Consider the following 24,158-nt stretch of genomic DNA (forward strand, 5'->3'; position numbering starts at 1 on the left):
GCCCTTGTATGGTGCCACGTGTCTTTCATTAATGACGGACACACACTTCGAGGTAAGGGCGTAAGCTTATACGCTCGTATCTCCAAGGGACTAAGGGACATCGGTAAGGTGCTCGTGTACGGGATACCTTTTAAAGTGATTGTGTCCGAAAAAAATCTGTCCGGCCCAAGCCGGACAGAATATGGCGCAATCGCTAAACGACAAAAATCTGTCCGGCCCAAGGCGGACAGAATATGACGCATTCGCTAAACAACAAAAATTAGTCCGGCCCAAGCCGGACAGAATATGGCGCAATCGCTAAACGACAAAAATCTGTCCTGCCCAAGCCGGACAAAATATGGCGCATTCGCTAAACGACAAAAATCAGTCCGGCCCAAGCCGGACAGAATATGGCGCATTCGCTACGCGACAAAAATCAGTCCGGCCCAAGCCGAACAGATGGCTTTGCCAGACAGCTTTTCCGGACTGATTCTCAGGCCGGACTGACAGATTTTCCGGACTGATTCCCAGGCCGGACAGACAGATTTTCCGGACTGATTCCCAGGCCGGACAGACAGATTTTCCGGACTGATTTCCAGGCCGGACTGACAAGATTTTCGGACTGACAAGATTTTCGGACTGATTCCCAGGCCGGACTGACCAGATTTCCGGACTGATTCCCAGGCCGGACAGATAGATTTTCCGGACTGATTCCCAGGCCGGACAGACAGATTTTCTGGACTGATTCCTAGGCCGGACTAACCAGATTTTTCGGAATGATTCCGCAGGCCGGACAAACGGCTTCGCAGGACAGACTCCCCCCGATCAGGAATGTAACTCACCACACTTCCCCAAATCACTACAATGACTTGGAGAACTGGGAAAACAGCAGCCAGTTAGCTGTCGACACGTGGCCCCAGGATGGCCCACCACAAGCCTAACTACTGCACAGGGGTATTATGGAAATTACCTCAGAGTAGGTAAACTCAAACCTATGACAGGCCGACACCTGTCCTGGGGTAGGTAATCCAACCACCCCAGGTTTCCCTCTATAAAAGGGCTTTCAAAGTTCAAACCAAGGGTAATAACTTCTCAACCTACCACTCTTAAAAACTCGCTCTGCACTCCTGCTCATACTGACTTGAGTGTCGAAAGGCCTGGCCGGAGTAACGACTCCGGGTTGGTCTTCTGACCTCGTTTGCTCTTGTGCAGGACTCAGCTCCTTCACTTCGATTCCGCAGAACTCGGCTTCTTCACTTCGGCTCCTCGGGTCTTCCAGCTCAGCTCTGACGTCACTGCCGTATCTGTTACCGATTTTAGGCCTAAAAATCTAAACCATCCATTTGATGGGCCACAACATAAATTGGTTTTGCCCAAACATCCTAACCCTCCTATCTATTGAGGAATTGCACATCATGGAAACCTCTATAAAGATCTATAGAGCAACTGTATATTATGGAAACCTCTATATATCGGAGGGTTGGGATCGTCCTACGAAATGATATTTGGGCCACAACCTATTTATGTTGTGGCCCATCAAATGGACGGTTTGGATCATCCTATGATCTCACGTATAGTACTTTTTTTAAAAATATATTAAACTCTACGGGTTTACAGTTTACACCCAATAAAATCTCCAATAGAGTTTGTACTTCGTTTCTTTTTTGTGAAAAGATTAGGGTTATTTTTTTCGTCTTCAACGAAAGAAACCCCCACACAGTCTCTCTGTGTAACCATGGCGATCGACAGTTCCAGACCGCCGGCAACTGCACCGGCCAAAGTCCGGTGGGGAGAACTAGAAGAGGACGAAGGAGAGGATCTGGATTTTCTGCTACCGCCTCGTATGATAATCGGACCTGACGAGAACGGAGTTAAAAAGGTCATCGAGTACAAATTCAATGAAGAAGGAAACAAGGTCAAAATAACTACCGCTACCCGTACGAGAAAGCTCGCGAAGGCTCGTCTGAGCAAGCGAGCAGTGGAGCGACGCGCCTGGTCCAAGTTCGGTGATGCCGCTCATGAGGATTCCACTAGCAGGCTCACCATGATCTCTACTGAAGAGATTCTCATGGAGAACCCTAGAGCTCCCGGTAAATTTTTTTTTTGTCCTATTCTCTGAATTTTTTATCTGTATATGATTTTCTATTTAATCTTATCTCTGTGCTTTCTTCATTTATTTGGGGCTAATGGTGTAGATATGTTATTGAGTTTCTAGGAGAAACATCCTAATAATCCTCTTTCTGAGTGGTGGAACCTAATTGATGCAAAGTAGAAATCTACTTAGCTTATTTCTTAGTGGTGGATCCCTTAACTGATAAAAAAAACTCAATCTTTTCTTGTATGAGGAGTAAGTTATGCTAAAAAGAAAGAAAGAAAGAAAGAAAACCCTAATTTTCCTTTCTCCGACTTTTTTCTGTCTGATAAAACCCTAATTTAAAGAAAAAAAACTCAATCTCTCTCTTATAGGTGATGAATTTCTTAACTGATTACAAAGAACCCTAATTATCTATTATTCGAGTTTTAAATTCCTGCAGTCAGAGAAACAAGAAAACCCACTCTCTTTCTATCATGAGTGCTAACCCTAATTGATATAAATACCCTACTTCTCTCTTTTCAGTGCAATAAGCGAATCCTAATTCGCTTTTATTTCAGGGCAAAACCCTAATTAAGAAATTATGATTTTGGGGATGGCATAATTGATTCACGATTTTTCATGAAACATGATGATGTTGTATGCCCATATAGTGAGGAAATTTGAGAATTCTTTGTGTTGGAGCTTTGTAGATTAAGACGCAAAGGGCAGTCGGGTTGATGTTTGAAGTTACAAAGGATTTGAGGTGACTTTCGTAGTGGGTGGGGGTGAGAGAACAAGTTTGATTTGATGTGATTGGAGAAGATGTTCTGTCTTGAGGAGAGTTGGGAGGTTGAGATTAGAAACATGGTTTTTCAAATGAATGGTTTTCTTGAGAGGTGACTAGGATGAAGGAGTCTAGGGCGTGCAAGAAAATTTGTTGGATGAGGGTGGAATTTGTGAGTGGATTTGGGATTAGTGTAGGAGTAGGACATATTGTCAACTTCTTGGATGATGTGACATGTAGAGGTCCCTCTTTATAGCATTTTGAAATTCTTATGATTTACTATTTGAGCTGAATCGTGTTCCTGAATCACTTTCTTTTACTATTCTAGTTGAATTTTTTTTTTTCATCTAAATTATTTGGGCCTTTTATGCCCCAATAATATCTCTCTCACTTGCATTAAGAAATTGTAAGAGACATTTTTTGGGTTTTGAGTTTTTAATAAACTCTAGTGATATGAACTGGGCTATATTCAGTAAGACAATTTCGGGGAAGAAAAATGGATGAGCAAGACACAAAAAATCTGGGGCCTCTAGAAAACTGTCCAGGGATTATGCCAAAGTCAAAAGCGAGTCCTAGAGAGCCCCACTCACAACAAAAATTGGCAGACTAGTTATTATGATGTTTTTAGTGCCTTTATTTAGGTGGGCACACTAGTAGGCGCTATCAATAAAAAAAATAAATCCTGCGTTGGTTAGGGAGAGTGCAAGAAAAAAATCACTAGCATAAGCCCCACTCACAGAGGGCGAGCCTTGGCGCAACAATAAGGTTGCTCCATTGTGACCTGTTGGTCACGAGTTCAAGTCACGAAAACAGCCTCTCTTCAAAGCAGGGGTAAGGCTGCGTACATCTAGCCCTCCCCAGACCCCCCCCGCAATGTCGGGAGCCTTGTGCACTGAGCTGCCCTTTTTATAAGCTATTATTTAGGTGAGCCTACTTATTTAGGTGGGCACACTAGTAGGCACTATCAATAAAAAAATAAAAATAAATAAATCCTGCGTTGGTTAGGGAGAGTGCAAGAAAAAAACACTAGCATAAGCCCCACTCACAGAGGGCGAGCCTTGGCGCAACAGTAAGGTTGCTTCATTGTGACCTGTTGGTCACTTCAAAGCAGGGGTAAGGCTGCGTACATCTAGCCCTCCCCAGACCAGAGACCCCCCCCCCCCAATGTCGGGAGCCTTGTGCACTGAGCCGCCCTTTTTATAAGCCCCACTCACAGCAAAAATTGGCAGAGACTAGTTATTATGATGTTTTTAGTGCTTTTATTTAGGTGAGCTTATTTAGGTGGGCACACTAATAGGCACTATCAATAAAAATAAATAAATAAATAAATCCTGCCTTGGTTAGGGAGAGTGCAAGAAAAAAAATACTAGCATAAGCCCCACTCACATAGGGCGAGCCTTGGGGCAACAATAAGGTTGCTCCATTGTGACCTATTGGTCACGGGTTCAAGTCACGGAAACAGCCTCGCAATGGCGGGAGCCTCGTGCACTGGGTTCAAGTCACGGAAACAGCCTCTCTTCCAAGCAAGGGTAAGGCTACGTACATCTAGCCCTCCCAAGACCCGCCGCAATGGCGGGAGCCTCGTGCACTGGGCCTCCCTTTTTATAAGCCCCGCTCACAACAAAAATTGGCAGACTAGTTATTATTAGTTATTATGATGTTTTTAGTGTTTTTATTTAGGTGGGCACACTAGTAGGCAGTATCAATAAAAAAAATAAATCTTGCATTGGTTAGGGAGAGTGCTAGAAAAACAATCACTAGCATAAGCCCCACTCACAGAAGAAATCGGCAGACTAGTTATTATGATGTTTTTAGTGTTTTAACTTAGGTGGGCACACTAGTAGGCACTATCAATAAAAAAATAAATCTTGCATTGGTTAGGGAGTGTGCAACAAAAAAATCACTGGCATATTGACTATGAATTAGCCAAATATATTTGTTTGGCCTTAGGCTGATATGCATACTGATTTGGATATTTAAGCCCTTGACCGGAGGAGTTCATGGTTAACCCTGTGCTTTCTTATTGACTAAGATGAGTTGGGTGAGTTCTTGATTTGGTAATTCCAAAGCTATCCAATGATTGATCAATGATGCTTCAAAAATTGTTGAAGACTATACGGCCTTGAGAGCATATGATATAGGAGAGTATGTGCTATAGCGAAGCTTTATTAGAGGAAGGGTGGCTAATCATGAGGAAGGAAAAAATTGATCTAAAACCTTTATAAATATTATGAATTCAGACCCTTCTAGGCTCACTAGGACCAAGTTTACCACTTTGCAAGCAACTCTTGTGATGAGCTTAAGATGGCCCGCCATTTCCACCTAGTCACCATCTTTGATGAGGCTCTATATGGCTGAAGACCTTTGATGGATATTTGCTGGGACGTCATTCTGCTCAAGAGCCTCTTTTTTTGGAACAAAGATGGTATATTGCCTCCAAACCTTATCCTCAGTGAGGACTGTTTCATGCTGTAGTGCAAACTCGATCAAGTACTTTGAGAAATGGGCATAAGCTGTTTCCATAACTTGTGACAATTGACAACTGATTTCCCTCTAAGGAAACCTTAGTTTCGTTGCATCGTAACTAACATTATAGTAGATGTACCGGCTGCTTTCCCATTTATGTCTTTTGATTGTCTTTTTTTTTGCATGATGAGCATTTTGCTATTCGAAAAGAGTGGGCACCGCAACCGAGGTTGGCCGGGGCTACATCAGAAAGAATAACAAAGAGAAAAACATGAAAACAAAGCAAATCAAGTAGGAAATAAAAAAAACCCTCTAATCTTGCGCTGAAATCACCAGAGTGAGCCATACGATCCGCTTCTTTGTTAGCTGATCTCAGCACACGATGGAAACGGATCGAAAAACCATTTAAACAATCCCGAATCTCAAAAAACTACAAAAATCTCCACGACGAAAAATCTGAATCATCTAACCATCTAATGACACTGAGGGAGTCTTCCTCTACAAGGACATGACTCAAGTCATGGCTATTTTGATAATCCGAATGCCTTGAGGCACCATTCTGATTTCTGCCTCGTTAGAGTCCTCCCCAATATGTCCAGAGAAGGCCCATCCAGTCATGTCCTCCTCTTATCTCTTAGGAGGCTTCCCACCCATGTCGGACCATGGTCGCCAATGCTTGATCCTTCGAAATTAAGTTTCAACCAACCTGGGTTTGGAGGAGACCATCTAGGGAGATTGGCTTCGCCCTTTCTGGAATAACATATATCTCCTTCCAACATCGCCTGATATCCGAGGTAGAATAAGTTTTAAGCAAGGCAGAATCCTCACCTAGGAAATGATGATCGAAATGATCTTCAGGTAGACGGAATATCCGCTTTTGGAAATGTTTATGAAGAGCAGGGCATTCCTCCTTCCAAAGGGATCCACAATGTGGCTAACAATGAGAGCCTCCAAAGAATTCTGCCCTTCTAGTCCAGTTGACAGAATATCGGCTAACTAGGAGATTAGAGAGGCAGCACAGGAAAACCCACATCAGTCCACACCTGGCAAGGATACGACTCCACACCTTACTGGTAAAAGTGCAGTGGGTGAGCAAATGATCAACCAACTCCCCTGCCTTCACGCAAAGAGTGCAATGGTCGATGATAATCATCTCCCAATGTCGCAAATCATCCACCGTAAGAATCTTGTCCTAAAATGCGGCCCATCCAAACACGCTGACTTTCGGAAGTGCAGGGATTCTCCATATACTTTGGCTAGCTACGAAGAAAGGAACTTAAGTGAGATGTGGAGGTAAAAGGACTTTACACTGAACTTACTAGATGAGGTTAAGATCCAAACCCTTTTATCTTCACCACAATTCTGGATATACAAGGAATCCAGTATGTCCAACAGATTAGCAACTCTTCCATTTCTCAGTTAAAAAAGTTCCACCCGTAGTTCAATTTCCACGATATTTCATGATATCTTCCTTCAGAAAGCACTTTTGGACCCACGCTTCATTGTTTGACATCACTCCAAAAAGGTTGAGGAACATGCCCTTAAGCACATCCTCCGAACACCATTTATCTTACCAAAACCTCGCTATGTCGTATTGGGTCAGTGTAAACTGAATGCCCTTGGCGAACATGTCCTTAAGCCTGTCCTCTTCTTTGGTCTGCCTTCTCCAAGAGGGAGGCCCAGGTAACCATGGTTTTAAATTTTGCCAGAAATGCGAAATTTTGGCCAAAATATTTCAGCTTCGGTTTGGCCTGAAACCAAAAAGCATATTGAATTGGTTTTTCACAGGATTTTGCTGAAATTTCGCCGAAACCCCAAAATTTTGTTGAAATTTACAAGATTTCCACCAAAAATTTAACCGAAATTTTAAAGATTTCCACCGAAATGTTAAGATTCCCACTAAAATTGCCGAAATTTCCATCGAAATTTTAAAAAGTATCGAAATTTTGTCACCAAAATTTACATGATTTTGGCTGAAATTTCCACAGAAATCGAAATATTTTGATTTCGGTGGTAGCTGAAACCGCCACTTTAAATCCTTGTAAACTAGTCGGAAATGATTCAGCTGAGCACTCTAGCAGATTAGCCAATCTCTCTTTTACAGCCTCTAGATGAATTCCCATCAGCTTGGATTTTCGAAAATTAGACCATTGCCTGGTAAGTGGTAACCACTTCATAGCAGTTGATCACGGCTTTATTTCTCAAAAGTCAAAACTATTCTCAAAACTTTTTCCTCTTCTGCCTTGCTGAAAATCAATGTGTTGGCAGCGGCGAACTAGAGGTGAGATACTTCCACACCTCTTCCCCTTCTAGATGAATGCCCATCAGCTTGAATTTTCAAAAATTAGACCATTGCTCAGTAACTACATCATAGCACATAATCACGGCTTTAATTTTCAAAAGTTTTTCCTCTCCTGCCTTACTATTCTGCCTTCTTTCTTGGTGTTCTTGGGCTTAGATGTTCTTTTTTTGGAATGGTGAAGAAATTTTATTAGAGAAGAAGTACCGAAATGGTCCGATACATAAAGAAAAAATAAAAAGAAAAACAATATAGAGAAACCAGCAATGAAGATAGATGAAGGGCAAGAAAGATACAAGGACAAGAAAGATGGATGAAATCAAGGGGGGAGAAAATCAAAACTGCTCCAATGACTCCAAAGTCCAAACTAACCCCTCCTTGGCCAACCTATCAGCATCTGCGTTAGCCGATCTCACATGACGGAAATTAATGTTTGAGGACCCCTCTAGTTCGTCGATCTCGTCAAATAGATGAGCAAAACGCCAAGGACAAGGGAGGGAACCACTTAACCAATGGATAACATTAAGGGAATCCCCTTCGATCACCACTCTATCCACCTCATCAGCCTCCACAAACACTTGATACCTTGATAGGCGGCATGGACCTCCTCCTCGCTAGAATCTGCCATCCCAATAGGTCTTGCAAATGCCCACCTGACGATACCTCCACTGTCGCTCAAAACACCCCCGATCCCAAACGGACCCGAATTTCCAAAGCTAGATCCATCAAAATTCATCTTTAGAAATTTGGATTGGCGGATGTTGACTTGATAGATCTTGGGCTTACATTTTGGTATTAAATTTATCATTTTTTTGTCTCTTTTCTATGTATTTTTTTTGCTTTATTCTTAACTTGTTGAAGCTGAGTTTTTGCAAGAAACTGACTAGTAACTAGTAACTAGTTTCATTTTCTTTTAATTTCTTCAAGGCACTTGCTATGGTTAACCTTATGATTGTGTTACTCATATTTTTTATGGGTATAGTTGTATTTCTAAATAATAATAATTTTTTTTTTATTAATTATAAATTGTCTACGGTGAGGGATGCTCACTGTGCTATGCTCTGCACGTTCTGTGGGGTTCCTGATGCTGAGATGATCAGACATGGGCAAGGATAGATTGACTAATATTTTTACTAGGAAACTCGTTTACAGTCATTTATAAAGGATTGCCATGACATGTTTTTTTCTTTATTTAAACATTTGAAAAAATAGTTGCATTACTTTAACAACAACTGTAGAGAAACAGTTTCTTGCTGTGGAATCTATTGCTTGCTATTGTTGGTTGGCTTATGTTTCATGTATCTTTTCTGGTTTCTTTTTCTGGTCAAAGCTTCCTTTCTTTCAACAAGATCAAGTCTTGTGGTTTTTATATGTTCTGATAACTGACATACAAGGTCTGGATATACTATGCAACTAAATGCAGGAAGTAAAGCAGAAGATACCAAGGTTGCAGGAGACCCCTTTGCTGCGCTTGGAAAAGGAGGTGCTGTTCTTATGGTTTGCAGGACTTGTGGTAAGAAGGGTGACCACTGGACTTCGAAATGTCCTTACAAGGATCTTGCCCCACAGGCTGAGGGATTCATTGACAAGCCTCGAACATCAGAATCTGTGGCTCCTTCTCCTGCTACAAAGGGAACCTATGTTCCTCCAGGAATGAGAGCAGGCGCTGAGAGAACAGGAACCGAGATGCGTCGAAGGAATGAAGAGAACTCGGTTCGTGTCACCAACCTGTCAGAAGATACCCGTGAACCTGACCTGCTTGAGTTGTTCCGAACGTTTGGTTCTGTGAGTCGTGTTTATGTCGCTGTTGACCAGAAGACTAGCATGAGCAGAGGATTTGGTTTTGTCAATTTTGTCAACAAGGAAGATGCGGAGAGGGCTATCAACAAGCTCAATGGTTATGGTTACGACAATCTCATTCTCAGAGTTGAATGGGCTACACCAAGAACAAACTAAGAACTTCTCTCAACGAGAATAAGATATCAGCAGCAATTGATCAGAGGCCATCTGAAGTTGCTGGTAAGTGTGTTATGTGTCTTATGCTTTGAACCTTATGTTCAAACATTATATGATATTCTCATTTTATTAGTGCTTTAATATCATCAGAGTTGTAAAACATTAGAAGTCATGCATGTCTTTTTTATTTCAGCATGCAATTTTTTTAATGAACTTCATTTTCAAGTTTGGGTTTGATTAATAGTTACAAAATTCTCTTAATAATTGAAGCATACTGGACAAATCTCGATTTTTTCCCTATTTAAACTTCAAGAAATCTAGAATAATTCATAAAATCTCATAGTTATTGATTTTTGTTTTGAATTAAACGGAAGTTTAGCAATTATTTTGTCTACCTATTATTTAAAAATTCCACGAAAAATTCAAAATTATTGTAAAAGACGTTGTAATGAAAATTCAACTCACATCCTAATTTGCAAGTATATGTATTTAATCATCCTAACCCTGCCATCTGTTGAGAGAAAAAATGGGCAGAAACATGGACACACAGTGTCTGTCCATTTTCCACTCCACCTTTGATTGGGTTAGGATGATCCTATAGTGCTGATTTTTGGTACACACCCTATCCATGGAAGGGCCTTCCAAATGAATGCTTTGGATCCCCCAAAAAATGTGGGGCCACATGTCTTTGAGCTATAGCTTAGATAGGCTTAGATAAGCTATAGCTTAGGAACACTTTCCTCATATATATATATATATATATATATATATATGGTGTTCCTGCGCAGCTGCTCAGATAGCTTATCTGAGCAGCTGCTTCAAAAACTCATGTGGCCCACATTTTTCGGGTGATCCAAAGCATTCATTTGGAAGGCCCTTCCATGGATAGGGTGTGTACCAAAAATCAGCCCTATAGGATCATCCTAACCCAATCAAAGTTGGAGGGGAAAATGGACAGACACTGTTTCTGCCCATTTCTCTCTCTCTCTCTCGACACACACACACACACACACACACACACACACACATATATATATATATATATATATATATATATATATGAGAAAAGTGTTCCTGCGCAGCTGCTCAGAAAGCTTATCTGAGCAGCTGCTTCAAGAACTCATGTGGCCCACATTTTTGGGGTGATCCAAAGCATTCATTTGAAAGGCCCTTCCATGGATAGGGTGTGTACCAAAAATCAGCCCTATAGGATCATCCTAACCCAATCAAAGGTGGAGGGGAAAATGGACCATTTTTTCCCTCCACAAATGGCAGGGTTAGGATGATCCTAAAGGGCTCATTTTTGGTACACACCCTATCCATGGAAGGGCCTTCCAAATGAATGCTTTGGATCACCCCAAAAATGTGAGGCCACATTAGTTTTTGAAGCAGCTGCTCAGATAAGCTATCTGAGCAGCGGTGCAGGAACACTATTCTCTCTCTCTCTCTCTCTCTCTATATATATATATATATATATATATATATATAGTAGATAGAAAGAGCTTTTGTGATGAACATTGTTTTCCTACCATTGTATGGTTGGGCCCATTGCCATGTGTACCGTGATATGGTCTATGGATATTGTTGATCTCTTTGGTCCCACTCTAATTTGATGATTTTGAGGGTGCGATCATATGACCAAAAATACACCGGATCCCATCAAAACTTTGAAGTTAAGCGTGCCTGGGCGGGACTTAGTACTAGGTTGGGTGACCTTCTAGGAAGTCCACACAAATTCGCTGGATCCCATCAAAACTCTGAAGTTAAGTGTGCCTGGACAATAGTACTTAAGATGGGTGACCTTGTTAGTTGGAAGTCCTCTTGTTGCACCCGCACTTTTTTCATGATTCAAAAAAAAAAAGGATTACTCCACACCATTAATAGGCATGATGAAAAAGACGTTGTTTAAGATTACTTTAGATGCCACAATTTTGCATGCCACTTGTGCTTTGAGTTATGACAATTTTTGTGCACATAAAAACAAGATTATCTTGCCAGTTGATCTCATTCGTAGACATGCATGTTTTAACCAGAGAACACACGCATGATTTTTTTTTAAAAATTTTCAAACACCTATCCTGCTTTGAATCCGAAGTTTTGTAGCTATGGGTTTGACAGTTAATTAATATTATTTTTTTGAGAAGGTAATTTGAATTCATAAGCAAAGATACATAGTACGGAACCAGGGGACCCAAAAACAATAAAGAAACAAAATGTACAAGTTAAGCTATGGGAAATTGGTGGTAGTTAACTAAAACATCACAGTTATGGAAATTAGTGGCTGATAACTAAGACATCACAGTTATGCCTGCCTTAGCCGATGCATCCGCTTCTTCATTTGCTTCTTTTAATCACTGATTCAGACGAGGCCTGATCAGTGTGCAAAGATCAACAGTATCAAGTATTTTTTTTTATTTTTTTTTTAACCCGGAACAGATTGCGGCCCCGGGGAGGACCTCAAAATATTATATAGAAATTGCAGAATTACAGAAAGAGGGCTTATCGACTCGCCTCTAAATCAAACACATTCCCTAAAAACCGCCCACCACCTAGGTCATCCTCGATCGGAGAGTAGGAAGACCTAAAGCATCACATCTTGCAGCCCCACGGGCCGTGGTTGGCAATTCTGACCAGCCTTGATAAAATCGGTTCGATTTGGAAATAACTGCTTCATTTGCGAGAGCGTCCGCAACTTTATTGCCTTCTCTGAATTGGTGTTGATGGGAGAGGCAAAGTTGATCCATGAGTAACATCATCTCCGTCCAGAATGAGGAGATGGACCACGGGTAGCTTTCTTTCTTCGAAATGAGATCCATCAGCACCTTGCTATCCGATTCTACAAAGAGGTTCACTACTCCGAAAGCTTTGCATAGCCTAAGACCGTCCAAGAGCGCCCTTGCTTCTGCCACCATGTTGGTGGATGACCCATAGAAATAGGCGAAGGCAAAAATAACTTTTGCTTTAGAGTCGTGCAAAACTCCGCCGCCTCCTGATTCTCCCGGGTTTCCCTTTGACGCCCCGTCGATGTTAAGCTTAAAAAGACCACACACAGGTCTTTCCCACCAGATCCAGATTTCCCTGCTAATTTTTTGCTTCCGAACGTCAATCTTCAACTCCTCTAAAGCAAGCCGGTCCAGCATGCTGATTTCTTTCGAGAATTTTTGGCTAGTTCTCACTGCTCTTAAATCACTCACAACTTTCTCTATAACCCAGTTTATGTTGCTGATCTTGCCTTCCATTCTTCTCAAGCAGCGTTCCTTCCATATGTGCCAAGGGATAAGCAGGGCTGACATACCCAGGAGAAAACCTGTTTGAGATTTCCTTAAGCGACCAATGGCCATCCACTCTTTAATTCGGCTTCTCACTGGCTACAGTACGTAGATCTCAAGAAAGAGCTCCATAACCCTTGATTTTGATGGAGCCTATGGAGAGCCTTCATACGGAACACCACGCACAAATCAACCATTGCTTTTGTACCTAAACCCCCTTCATCTTTGGGCTTGCATATTTGCTTCCATGCGACCCAGTGGTTCCTTGCCCCATAATCTGATTTACCCCACCAGAAGTTTGCCATTAAGCTGTCAATGCGTTGAAGGACTTTCTTGGGGGGGCTCATAGCTGAGAGAATGTAGATAGGCATGCTAGCAAGAACATGGTTGATTAGAACTAGCTTGCCCCCTGCAGTTAACATTTTTCCTTTCCACCCTTCTATCTTCTTCCGGACTTTATCAACCAAACCATCAAAGTAGCATGCTTTTGGCCGGCCCGAAAAAAGAGGGGCTCCTAAATACATTATTGGAGATTTCTTTTGCATATACCCTGTACATTTTGCAATGTCTCTCTGCCTGCTTGATTTCATCTTATCTGAAGTAGTGAAGCTGCTTTTGTTTTCGTTAACTAACTGCCCTGACATAACTTCGTATCGCTTTAAGAACCTCATGATCTGTGTCAAGCTTGATTTGCCTCCATTGGTGAAGATAACCGTATCATCCGCAAATAAGCAGTGGGAGATTGGGGTGCTGCCTCTACTTCTCATGAAATTTTTAGCTTTTCCATCAAGAAAGAGCTTCGAGATCCCTCTACTTAACACTTCTTCTGCCAGGATGAATAAGCATGGGGACAACGGGTCTCCTTGTCTAAGCCCTCTCGTGGACTTAAAATAACCACTAGGTTCCCCATTGATGACAACCGAGAACCAGCACTTTTGGGTTGCCTCCTCAATGAGTTTTCTCCAAGGATCAGAAAATCCAAAGCGAGCAAGCACTTTTTGCATAAAGCCCCAGTCTAGTCTGTCATACGCCTTGGCCATGTCGATTTTAAGCATCACATTCCCACTTCGTACTTTCCTTCCCAACCCCACCATCATTTCCTGGGCGATAGATATGTTGTCTGAAATGCATCTACCATTTACAAACGCGCCCTGTTCAGGAGAAATCAGGTTAGGCAAGACTTTAGAGAGTCTTGTAACTATGATTTTGGCAAAAATTTTATAACAAAAATTACACAAACTTATTGGTCTATATTCTGAGAAATTTTTTGGGCTTTCAACTTTAGGGATTAGAGCAATCAAGGTTGAAGTATAGTGTCTAGATAGCTTGCCCCCAGCAAAAAAAGCTTTAGCAGCCTCCACCACTTCCTCTTTGATTATTTCCCAACAACTAATGAAGAAGGTCCCATTTAGGCCATCAACAGTATCAAGTATGTTTTTCATCTGTCACTTTACAAGCACTGCCAAAATATTCTTTAAAGATCTGCAAACCAGTTAGTAACAATCCTGCTTTTGCTTTGTCTGTGTCCGTCACTTTACAAGGCTTAGAAAAGCATTTGAGAACCTCTCTTGAATATTTCCTGATGATCCTCCAATTCTAGCTGTTCCAGGGTTACTTTTATAACTACTGTCAACTTTAAATTTGATCACATACCAATGGGGTGATACTATGAGCTTCCGTTTTCTTTCCCAGATAATTGTCATTCAGTTGTTTAAAGTAACACATGAGTGGATCACATCTACAGCCATCTTATCTTTTAAATAACTTAGTAGATCAATCCTTATTTCCATTATTGTCTTCCAATCAACTTGCTTCTTTCATTAAAGATGCAGTTATTGCGCATTTTGCTTCTTTCACTAAAGATGCAGTTATTGAGCTCTTTCCATATGTGCCACAAAACTCCATTAGGGACATGTCTACATAATGCTTTGCCATTCCAACCAAAAGGGCCGGATTTCCATCCAAATGTAATGGGTTTGATTGAGTTTAGAAAGCTCCATCCCATGTGAAATTGAGATAGGATAGCTTCCCAAGCTTTGAGAAGGGTAGTGAATCATTAGGTGATTTAATTATTCCTTGATGCCTCTGCTACCAAGATGATGAAAGTGTATTTTCTTTATCTTTTTTTGACATCTACGTCTACTTACTCTAAGTAGGGCCAAAGAGGACCAAATATTAGTCCCTAACTCTCTAGAAGGGATTTAGATCAGGTCCTTTGGTTGCATTTTCCTCTTCCTAGCATTGTTTGGTTGCCATTTACTATTCACATGACAGTCCTCACACTGGGTGTAAAATTTCCAAATGCAAACCATGTGTTCAACTTTCCTCTGAAATCAAGAGGAAAGAAGGTAAAGAGATGGGAATTTGTTTTCCGTTTCTTCTACTTTTATATTACACCTTTATATTATGTACATCCAAACTGAACCAAAGGGGCCAGGTATCCAAATCCTTCCATCAGGTTCTTGATAGTCGAGTATCCAAATCCTTCTATCAAGCTTTGACAAAAAAAAAAAAAAACAACCTTATCAAGAGTCTCAAGAAGGGAAGCAAAATTATCTATTTCACTACCCTTTAGGTTCAATAATGTCCTGACTCTAAAGCTGAAGGCGGTGTCTAATTTTTTGGAATCAAAATCCAAATATAGGAACAGCAAGTTACTTGTAGCATAATGCAACAAAAACCATACTCAGAACAAAGTCATACAGAAAAACAGAACCCTGTAACAACTCAAGTCTACAATATCCTACAACAGATTCAAAAAAGAATCCCATTCTGTATCACAAGACAAGCCAATGGACACTCAATACACAACGAAGTAGAACTGTTCCATGATCTCAATCTCTATGATGTCACACCATCTCCACCACCATCTTCACCGTTTCCTCGATACTCATAATATACTCAATCTCTTTCACCAATTCTTTCATCGACGGCCTGTTCTGTCTCGTCTCCTCCAAGCAACCCAATGCCAGAAAACCCAAAGCTTTCATGTTGTCCAAACTCACCTGGGTTGCACCCTCTTTCAGAGTAACATCAATAGTCTCATTTAGCTTCTCTTCCTCCGCCCTCCGTTGAGCATAAACCGCCAAATTCACATCTTCCTCCCCTCTGTTAAAATCAATTGCTTTCTGGGAAGTCAAGAGCTCCAACAGAACAACTCCGAAACTATAAACATCGCTCTTATCCGTCAACTGGTAGTTTCTATAGTATTCAGGATCCAAGTACCCTAGAGTCCCCTGCGCACAGGTAGAGATATGGCTGAGATCGGTCTCGGCCAGTCGTGAGAGCCCGAAATCCGCAACCTTGGCGTTGAGTTTCTCATCTAGTAGAATGTTGCTAGACTTCACATCTCGGTGGTAAATGGGTGGCACGGCGGAGGAGTGAAGATATGCAAGGCCCTCGGCGGTTTGGCGGGCAATGGTGAGTCGTTGGAGCCATGGGAGGACCGGACCGTCGGGTCGAAGGCCTCGAAGGTGGTCATAGAGGGTGCCATTTGAAATGTATTCGTAGACCATGAGTGGTTGCTCGAGCTCTACGCAGACACCTAGTAGTCTAACGAGACTACGGTGGTTTACTTGGGCGAGGATTCGAACCTCATTAAGGACTTGGTCTGTGGATTTTGTGTTTCCGAGCTTGGCGCACTTGACGGCGATAATGGTGCCATCTTCGAGGAAGCCCTTGAAGACCTCTCCGAAGCCTCCAGATCCGAGGAAGCGATCGTGGGAGAAGTTATTGGTAGCTTTCTTTAACTCTCTGCCGGAGAAGATCTTGGCCGATCTGCCGCCGCTGTTGGCGTTGAGTATCTCCTCCCGCTCTTTGGTTAGGCGTTCTTGTGCCTCTTTGATGCGTTGTTGGCGCTTGTAGATGAGAATACCCGCGACTATGGCTAGCAGGGCCGTGCCCAGGCCTGAAGTTAAGCCTGTTAAAGGTTCAAATTATAGGGTTGTATCATGTTTAAAGAAGACTGAATCAAGAAATTTCATGTAGGCAGTAGTTAGTATGGTCCAGTACATAGTTGCCGGAAACTCCTTGGGCGGGTGGGAAACCCGTTTCCTAAAACGCATTTCTCGTAGTTGGGAAACTCGTTTCCCCTAAAATGAGGGAAACACGTTTCGGAAACGTTTTCAAAATATGATACAAAATTGGAGAAATATTTCTGAAACACATGGGAAACATATGGAAAACTTATGTAAATAATGTGTAAACGCGTGATAGACGTATGCAACACTCGTAGAAAACGCATATGAAACGTGTAGGAAACATGAGTGGAACTTACGAAAATCATTGTGGAAAAAACTCATCATTTCCTAAGAAGTTTCTTGTACCAATTTCTATTTTTTCTCGTTTCTCGTTTCCCCTGTATTTTTCTTCATGCGTTTCCCGTTTCCTTTTCCGTTTCCGTTTCCCACCCTGGTAACTATGGTCCAGTGTTTAAAAACTTGGGACTCAAATAGGGACTCGGTCAAGGTGAACCGGGTAAACAACATAAATGAAAAAACTTTTTGGAGGAGACTTACCTGCGATGAGTGGAGCTCGATTTGAATCCGTCGCATCTGCACAGAGCAAGAAACCATCAGTTTAAAATGTGCACGTTGAGATCAGCAAAAGAAAAATCTAAAAGAGCAGAAAACAAAGGCAGATTTTAAGGCAAAGTGGAGATCTGGAATGTCCATGTAGTTGGCCCGAATGTTAATCCAGCCATCTAGGATTGGTCTCAGCCCAGCATTTATTGGACAATCAAAATGCCATCGTAGTGTTTTTTTACTAAAAAAAAACCAAACCAAAATGTTTTGTGATGTGCAAAGCCAAAAATTAGCTTACAAAAAGACCAGAATATCTGTTACGCTCAATGAAATGTTTTGAATCAAGGGTGTGGAAATATCATTTCTCTACATATTTGTACCTTATCCTATCGTGTGACCTATCCTGCTAAAACATGAAGTAGATGGCGAGCCTCAGTTGATGCATGGGCTTTCTTTGTTTTTGAAACCCGCTCTATCGAAACATTTCACTGGTATTTGTCTTTTTATAAGGTAATTTATCAGATTATGTCAGATAATCCTATGAAAATGATTTTCGGGGCACAGACGGTTTGGATCATCCTATGAAGTAGGCTGTACAACACAATTTAAAAAAAATACGGGTTTGTACAGGCACCCATTATATAATTTCTCATGTTTCAAAAATAAAAATAAAAAAAATACACAGGCGCCTACCTTGTTTAGAGAGAGCAAGAGAGAGATTAACCACCGGTTAAAGGAGGCCATGTTGCATACTTTATCTATTAACAGGCTAAAGAAGGGCATGTGGCAAACTTTAACATCTTTGGCATCAATTCATCGTTAAAGGGAGCGAATTTCTCCTAAAGGGGGGTGAAAAAGATGACTTTTTGCTAGTCGAGTCTTGAGATTAAGCAAGGTCACGCCATCCTCTGGCTTATATTGGTACAAACTACAAACCCGATTGCAGGGGAGAGTGTACACATGGTATATTAATTTAGAGAGAATTTATATGGAGATCACTTATGGGAGCGTTAGGATCATCATACGGAGATGATTTTCTGGGCACATCTCAGAGCCCAATGTTTGGATCACCCAAATAATTTTCTATCATATCATTTCTCTTATTGAGAGAGAGAGAGAGAGAGAGAGAGAGAGAGACGAGTGTTCCACAATTTGAAGTCGTCAAGCAAGCCAAGTGAAAAACTCTTAAGATAAATCTATACACATGTCACAATCTTATGTTGATCGGGTCCATTACTTAGGTTAAATCCGGTTAAGTAATGTGCCTTGACACGAAAATCTTGTCAATTGGGACAATCTCAGCAGTCCAATCGTTGGACTTTTCACAATTATTATACTAGAATAATTGCCCTCCTTTTCTGATCAGTGCAATTTTTGTTCATCTATCATCAGATACATGAACAAAAATTATTCCCACTTGCTCTCAATCTTAAGTTAAAAGATACTATACGTGCTAAAATATGCTATTATCGATCCTGACCGTTGATCTATAGGGCAGTTCTGATCACCATACACATATGCCACACGTATGGTTAAGATTATTGGCCATTCATTGTATGGCCCTACAATGGTGGGAATGTATTTTCCAGAGATGGTTTGGTGAATATTTCCTTGATTTTATTTTTTATAAGTCTTACTCCTCTTTATGAAGTCATGCTATCAATAACGTAGTAAAAGGCAAGGAAAGTTTGAGTTCTTAGTTTTAGCAATGTTGTCTACGATCCTACTGTTGTTTGTTCTCTTCAACGTTTCAGCCTCAGAAGGCAAGGACGATGATTTCACCTACAATGGATTCTTCAGTTCTAACTTGACCCTGAAAGGCATAGCAGAGATAACACCAGATGGCCTCTTGAGGCTGACAAACGATACCCAGCAAGAGACTGGCCATGCCTTCTATTCCATTCCACTCTACTGGAACAATACCTCAAATGGTAGTGTTTTCTCTTTCTCTACTACTTTCGTCTTTGCAATTCTCCATGAAGATCCCACTTTGAGTGGCCACGGGATCGTCTTTGTCATCTCTCCGTCCGAAGAGCTCCCCGGAGCTCTACCCAGCCAATATCTAGGCCTCTTCAATGCGACCCGCTTCCCCACATTGGATCGTCTGTTTGGAAACGAAGAGCTTTGAGAATTGGGTTGCCCATAATCTCTGTACTTCTTTTCATAATGACCCTATTTAGTGCAAGCTTTGCATGTCAAAGGAGGAAGAAATTTGCAGAAATACTCGAGGATTGGGAACTCCAATATGGTCCTCATAGGTTCTTCTATAAGGATCTATTCATAGCCACAAAGGGCTCCAGAGAGAAAGAGCTTCTGGGTGTTGGAGGTTTCGGTATGTCAAAGTTAGTGCATCTTACTAATTAAGTCCAGCAGAATAATCAGATTAGTCTTCCTATTCATGCAGAAATCTTCATCTAAGGCCATGTGTGACTTCATCATGGTAGCCAAACATGCTCTGAGGGATTGTTTGGATGATTGGATCTACGGAGACAAGTATGGAAAAGAATATTTTCCAGGAAAGTTTTTTATGAGTTTTTTCTTTTGGATTTTTTCTAAGTTAATATCGCCATTAATTTTTTTGGATCTTTTAATTCAACCGTTTTGGGTAGTTACATCCACCTGATAGTGAGAGACGCATATTCCTGTCAGATGACGTATCTTGTTCTCGCCACTCTCACGCATATTTATGGGTGTAAATGGATATTCGGAAATTCGATTACCGTCCGCATCCGAATCCGTTTAAAGCGAATATTATCCGAATCTGTTTCAAGTGGATATTATCCGAATCCGTTTATGAGATATCCGGCTCTTAGCGGATGCGAATCTGGTAAATGGTATATCCGATCCGTTTAACATCCGAATCCGAGAAGTAAATCCTTTTTATTTATTATTAATAATATCATTAATATTTATTTTTAGTAATGACACACTATCTTTTGTTTCTATAAGAAAAGTGAATATTCTTTTTAGAAAAAATAAAATAAAAACAAAAATTGCCCAAACCCATTCCATCAAAATAACTCAAACCCATTCCATCATATACAAAAAAAAGAAGGAAAAACCCAAAGACCACTACCAACACTATCATCCATCCCCATCGCCTCCCTCTCTCTCTCTCTCTCTCTCTCTCTCTCTCTCTCTCTCTCTCTCTCTCTCTCTCTCTCTCTCTCTCTCTGCCTTTGTTTTAAAAGGAAGAAGATGATCTCATATATTTTAGGGTTTGAGAGTTAATTTTGTGAAGAGAATGTAGAGGTCTAGTTTTAGGGTTTGGAAAATTCATCCGAGTAAGTAGGAGAAAAAAGATTAAGTGCTGTAATAAAATGTTCTAATTTACCGGATAAACGGATACGGATAATATCTGAATTCGAACAATATCCGACGGATACGAATTCGGTAATAGATATTAAATATCCGTCGAATCCGAATTCGGATAGTGTATACTGTAATCGAATTCGGATATAGCCATATCCGCTCCGAATTCGATCCGTTTACACCCCTACGCATATTACAGTTTTCGGTATAAGAATCCTGTTTCCATGCCCAATACATGCATCCCTCCATCTTCCAGCATGTTTCCTATCGTACAGCGGTTGGTGGGCCCAACAATTAATTTGTTTTAATCTGTGAGCAAGGTAGGCCATATCATGATCCGAACCATCCATTCGATGGCCCACAACGTAAATAGGTTGCACCCCAAAATATCATTTCCAAAGGATGATCCTAGCCCTCCGATCTAGAGAGAAATATCTATAGATTGGAGGCTTGCGATCATCCTTTAGAAATAATATTTTGCGGTGCAACCTATTTACGTTTGGGCTATCGAATGGATGGTTTGGATCATCCTATAGTTCAGGTCGTACAGTAACATTAAGGCCCAATTGTAGGCCCTACTTACATTTTTCAAAATGAAGCGTACGGTCCACACAATAGGAGGTTCCAAGCCGTCCATTTGATGGGCCGCAATGAAAATAGATTGTGACTTGTGCCCCCAAAATCATTTCCACAGAATGATCGCAACCCTCCGATCTATAATATTTTGGGTGCAACCTATTTACATCGAGGTCCATCGAATCGATGGTTTGGATCATCCTATGGTGGGGCCTATCTTGCTTGATGTAGTGAGGTAGGCTGTCAAAGAGGGGGTTGGGGGATGAATATCAGCCCTTTGCAAATAAATCTAGGGAGATGATATTGTCACCCCTCTGCAGTACGCATTCGCCCACTGTTAACGTGATTTGAAGTCAAAAATCGTTAAAGTTGCCAACTGTTCATGTCGGAGAGGAGGGACATTGGGACCCACTACGTCTCAATGATATTTCTACCCCCCTGACCTTCTGTACGTATTTTCTAAAAAAAACTGAAGTCAATGGTTTTGAGAAAAGACATACGTCGAACTATTTCTAGCCACTCGTGCACGTATTATTTCTCCATTCCTATCAAATCAGAGCAAAACCAAAGACTACTGCACAGCCATGTTTTAATAATCGCACAAACTCAGCCTGTCTTTTCATCTTTTGGGTTGTCAAGAAGACAAGAACCATGACAAGTTTAAATAATAAAACCCAAGATGAGTTAGTGCAATAATCAAAACATCGCAGTGCAAATATCAGTACCAAAGCAAAGAAAGAGAGAACTCACCATTAGCACATGTCCCGGAGAAACGATCCCACCGGAGCCCAGCCACACAGAAGCACCTCCGTCCCACACCGGACGGGTCGGTCCTACAGATAGAATTAGACCCCACCTCACAATCCGCCTGCGACTGACACGTGGGCTCCAACGGCAAAACCCACTGTATCTCCAGCGCCGGCTCCGGCCACCTCCTCACCGGCAAAGAAGGGTCCAAATTCACAAAACTCCGATACGCATTACACGCAACTCCCGTAATCCTAACCGAATACGAAGTTGTAGACCACCCTGCCTTATACGTGCAACAAAGCGACGTACTACCCCTACAAGCCGAGGCCTCAGGGGTCTGATCAATATAAGTGTGGCAAAGACTAAGTGAAGAGCAATTTAATGGGGTGGTTGATTCGAAATCAGTGCAATTTAATAGCATGATGGTGTTACTAGTTGTGATATTGAAGGGGAGGGTGTTGTTTAATTCGATGCCTTGGAATTGAAGATCTGTGGTTAGGCATGTGTTTGGGACGAAGTTGGCGGGGCGGATTATGAACCGTTGGGATTCGGGATGGACGGATGAGATTGGGTAGGATGAGTTGATGGTGTTGAAGTAGAGAGTGGAGGTGGAGTTTTGGCACCGGATTTTGTAGGATTGGTCACCGCAGGTGGGGCCCGTGCTGAGGGGGTAGGGGACCCGGGTTGTGCCGCAGTTGGGGCAGTTTAGGGAGGATACTGTGCATCCGGCGTAGATTAGTAGCAGGGCTTTGACGAGGAGGAGGGTTTTTTTGGCCATGGTGGATTTGGAGAGAGAGAGAGAGAGAGAGAGAGAGAGGAGGGAGGGGGGGTTTTGCAGGGAAAAAGTGGGGGATGGGGAAGAGTTGATGAGGGGTTTTTATTGTAAGATTTTGCCGGGAGGAATAGGGAGAGTTGGGAAGTGATATATTAGCCTTCTTTTTTAATTGGGTCACCTCTCTCTAGTGTATTTGTGACTTCTATTTTACACTAGAGGGGCTGTCCCAATTATTGTGCTCTTTGCTTCGTTGGTTAAAGATGCAGTTATTGAGCTCTTTCGATATCTGCCACACAAAACTAAGTGGCACAAGTCCTTAGAATAGTGAAAACCAACGAAAGTTCCTCAACCAACTTTTGTCGGAATTCCCTCTATATCCTGTCCTTTCTTTTTATTGGACTTCCAAATAGGTCCCAATTTTTTAGGGCATTCTTGTCAGATCAGCCTCCTTATTTGCCCCTCCATATGCGTCCAAAAAAACTCATACGAGGCAAAGTCGTCGGTTGTTTTGCCCCTTCCTATTTCCATTCGTATCCCTGGATGTGTTATACTAGATCTTCCTTACATGTGCAACAGGGCATTTACGTCATTTCGCCCTTCTGAAGATTTATGTGATCTCGCATGATTTCCGAAAATCTCGCAAGGTGAAAGCGTAAACCACCGAAAGTTCATCAACCATCTTTTGGTCAAATTCCCGCTAAGTCCCAGTTTTTATTTTGTGAAATTTCCTAACATGTCCTATTTTCTTAGGGTTTTTTCATCATTTTGGCCTATGCTTTACCCATAGGATAAGTCCAAAAATCCCACCAGGTGTCTTTACTTTTTAATGCAATGCTTTCCATTTTGCTGCACGTATGAATGTATCATCCTATCCCAACAGCTCTATCTCATTCTAACTCCTTTCAAGCGACTGTTCTCTCTCCGACTGCTTTCCCAAAATCACTCTGGTTTTCAGTCTCTCTCCAAATATCTTCAGCCTCGTCGAATTAATTTCTTAGAAAAAGAAGTTAAATTCTCTCTCTCTCTCTCTCTCTCTCTCTCTCTCTCTCTCTCTCTCTCTCTCTCTCTCTCTCTCTCTCTCTCGGATTATCAACCAGGCTAAGTAGATTCAATGTCGTTGTATAATTGTTGTTTTATTCAAAATGCCATTAATCTCTCAACTCTTTGGAATTATTTTCAACTATTATTGCTGTAAGTTTTCCTTCCCGTTCTTCTAATTACAATTTCTTTATTAATGCTTTCGTGTTTGATGCAGATGTTGAAGAATTTCCCAGGTTTGGCCTCCTTATTTAATTTATTCTACTTTCTTTGTCATTTTGTTCTCCTTAGGGCCCGTTTGGATACCCCTTGGATTTGGATTTTCAAATCCAAATTTGGCATTTGGCAAGCCTTTAT

At 41.5% G+C, this 24,158-nt stretch overlaps 2 protein-coding genes across 2 annotated transcripts; one reads left to right on the forward strand and one right to left on the reverse strand.

Annotated features, from left to right (window-relative positions):
- Window positions 1-1,577: 1,577 nt before the first annotated feature.
- LOC143878471 (uncharacterized) lies at window positions 1,578-9,786 on the forward strand. The gene is made up of 2 exons (XM_077380757.1): window positions 1,578-2,069; window positions 9,026-9,786. The coding sequence occupies exons 1-2, from the start codon at window positions 1,715-1,717 to the stop codon at window positions 9,556-9,558; spliced, it is 888 nt and encodes a 295-aa protein (XP_077236872.1). The 5' UTR covers window positions 1,578-1,714; the 3' UTR covers window positions 9,559-9,786.
- Window positions 9,787-15,369: 5,583 nt separating this feature from the next.
- LOC143880038 (wall-associated receptor kinase-like 20) lies at window positions 15,370-22,808 on the reverse strand. The gene is made up of 3 exons (XM_077382799.1): window positions 21,989-22,808; window positions 17,345-17,380; window positions 15,370-16,746 (listed from the first exon to the last, which is right to left on the reverse strand). The coding sequence occupies exons 1-3, from the start codon at window positions 22,764-22,766 to the stop codon at window positions 15,677-15,679; spliced, it is 1,884 nt and encodes a 627-aa protein (XP_077238914.1). The 5' UTR covers window positions 22,767-22,808; the 3' UTR covers window positions 15,370-15,676.
- Between the last annotated feature and the right edge of the window lie 1,350 nt (window positions 22,809-24,158).

Source organism: Tasmannia lanceolata, unplaced genomic scaffold (assembly GCF_043159265.1).
Source record: "Tasmannia lanceolata isolate RefF3 unplaced genomic scaffold, GAP_Taslan_0.1 ptg000006l, whole genome shotgun sequence".
NCBI lineage: Eukaryota > Viridiplantae > Streptophyta > Magnoliopsida > Canellales > Winteraceae > Tasmannia > Tasmannia lanceolata.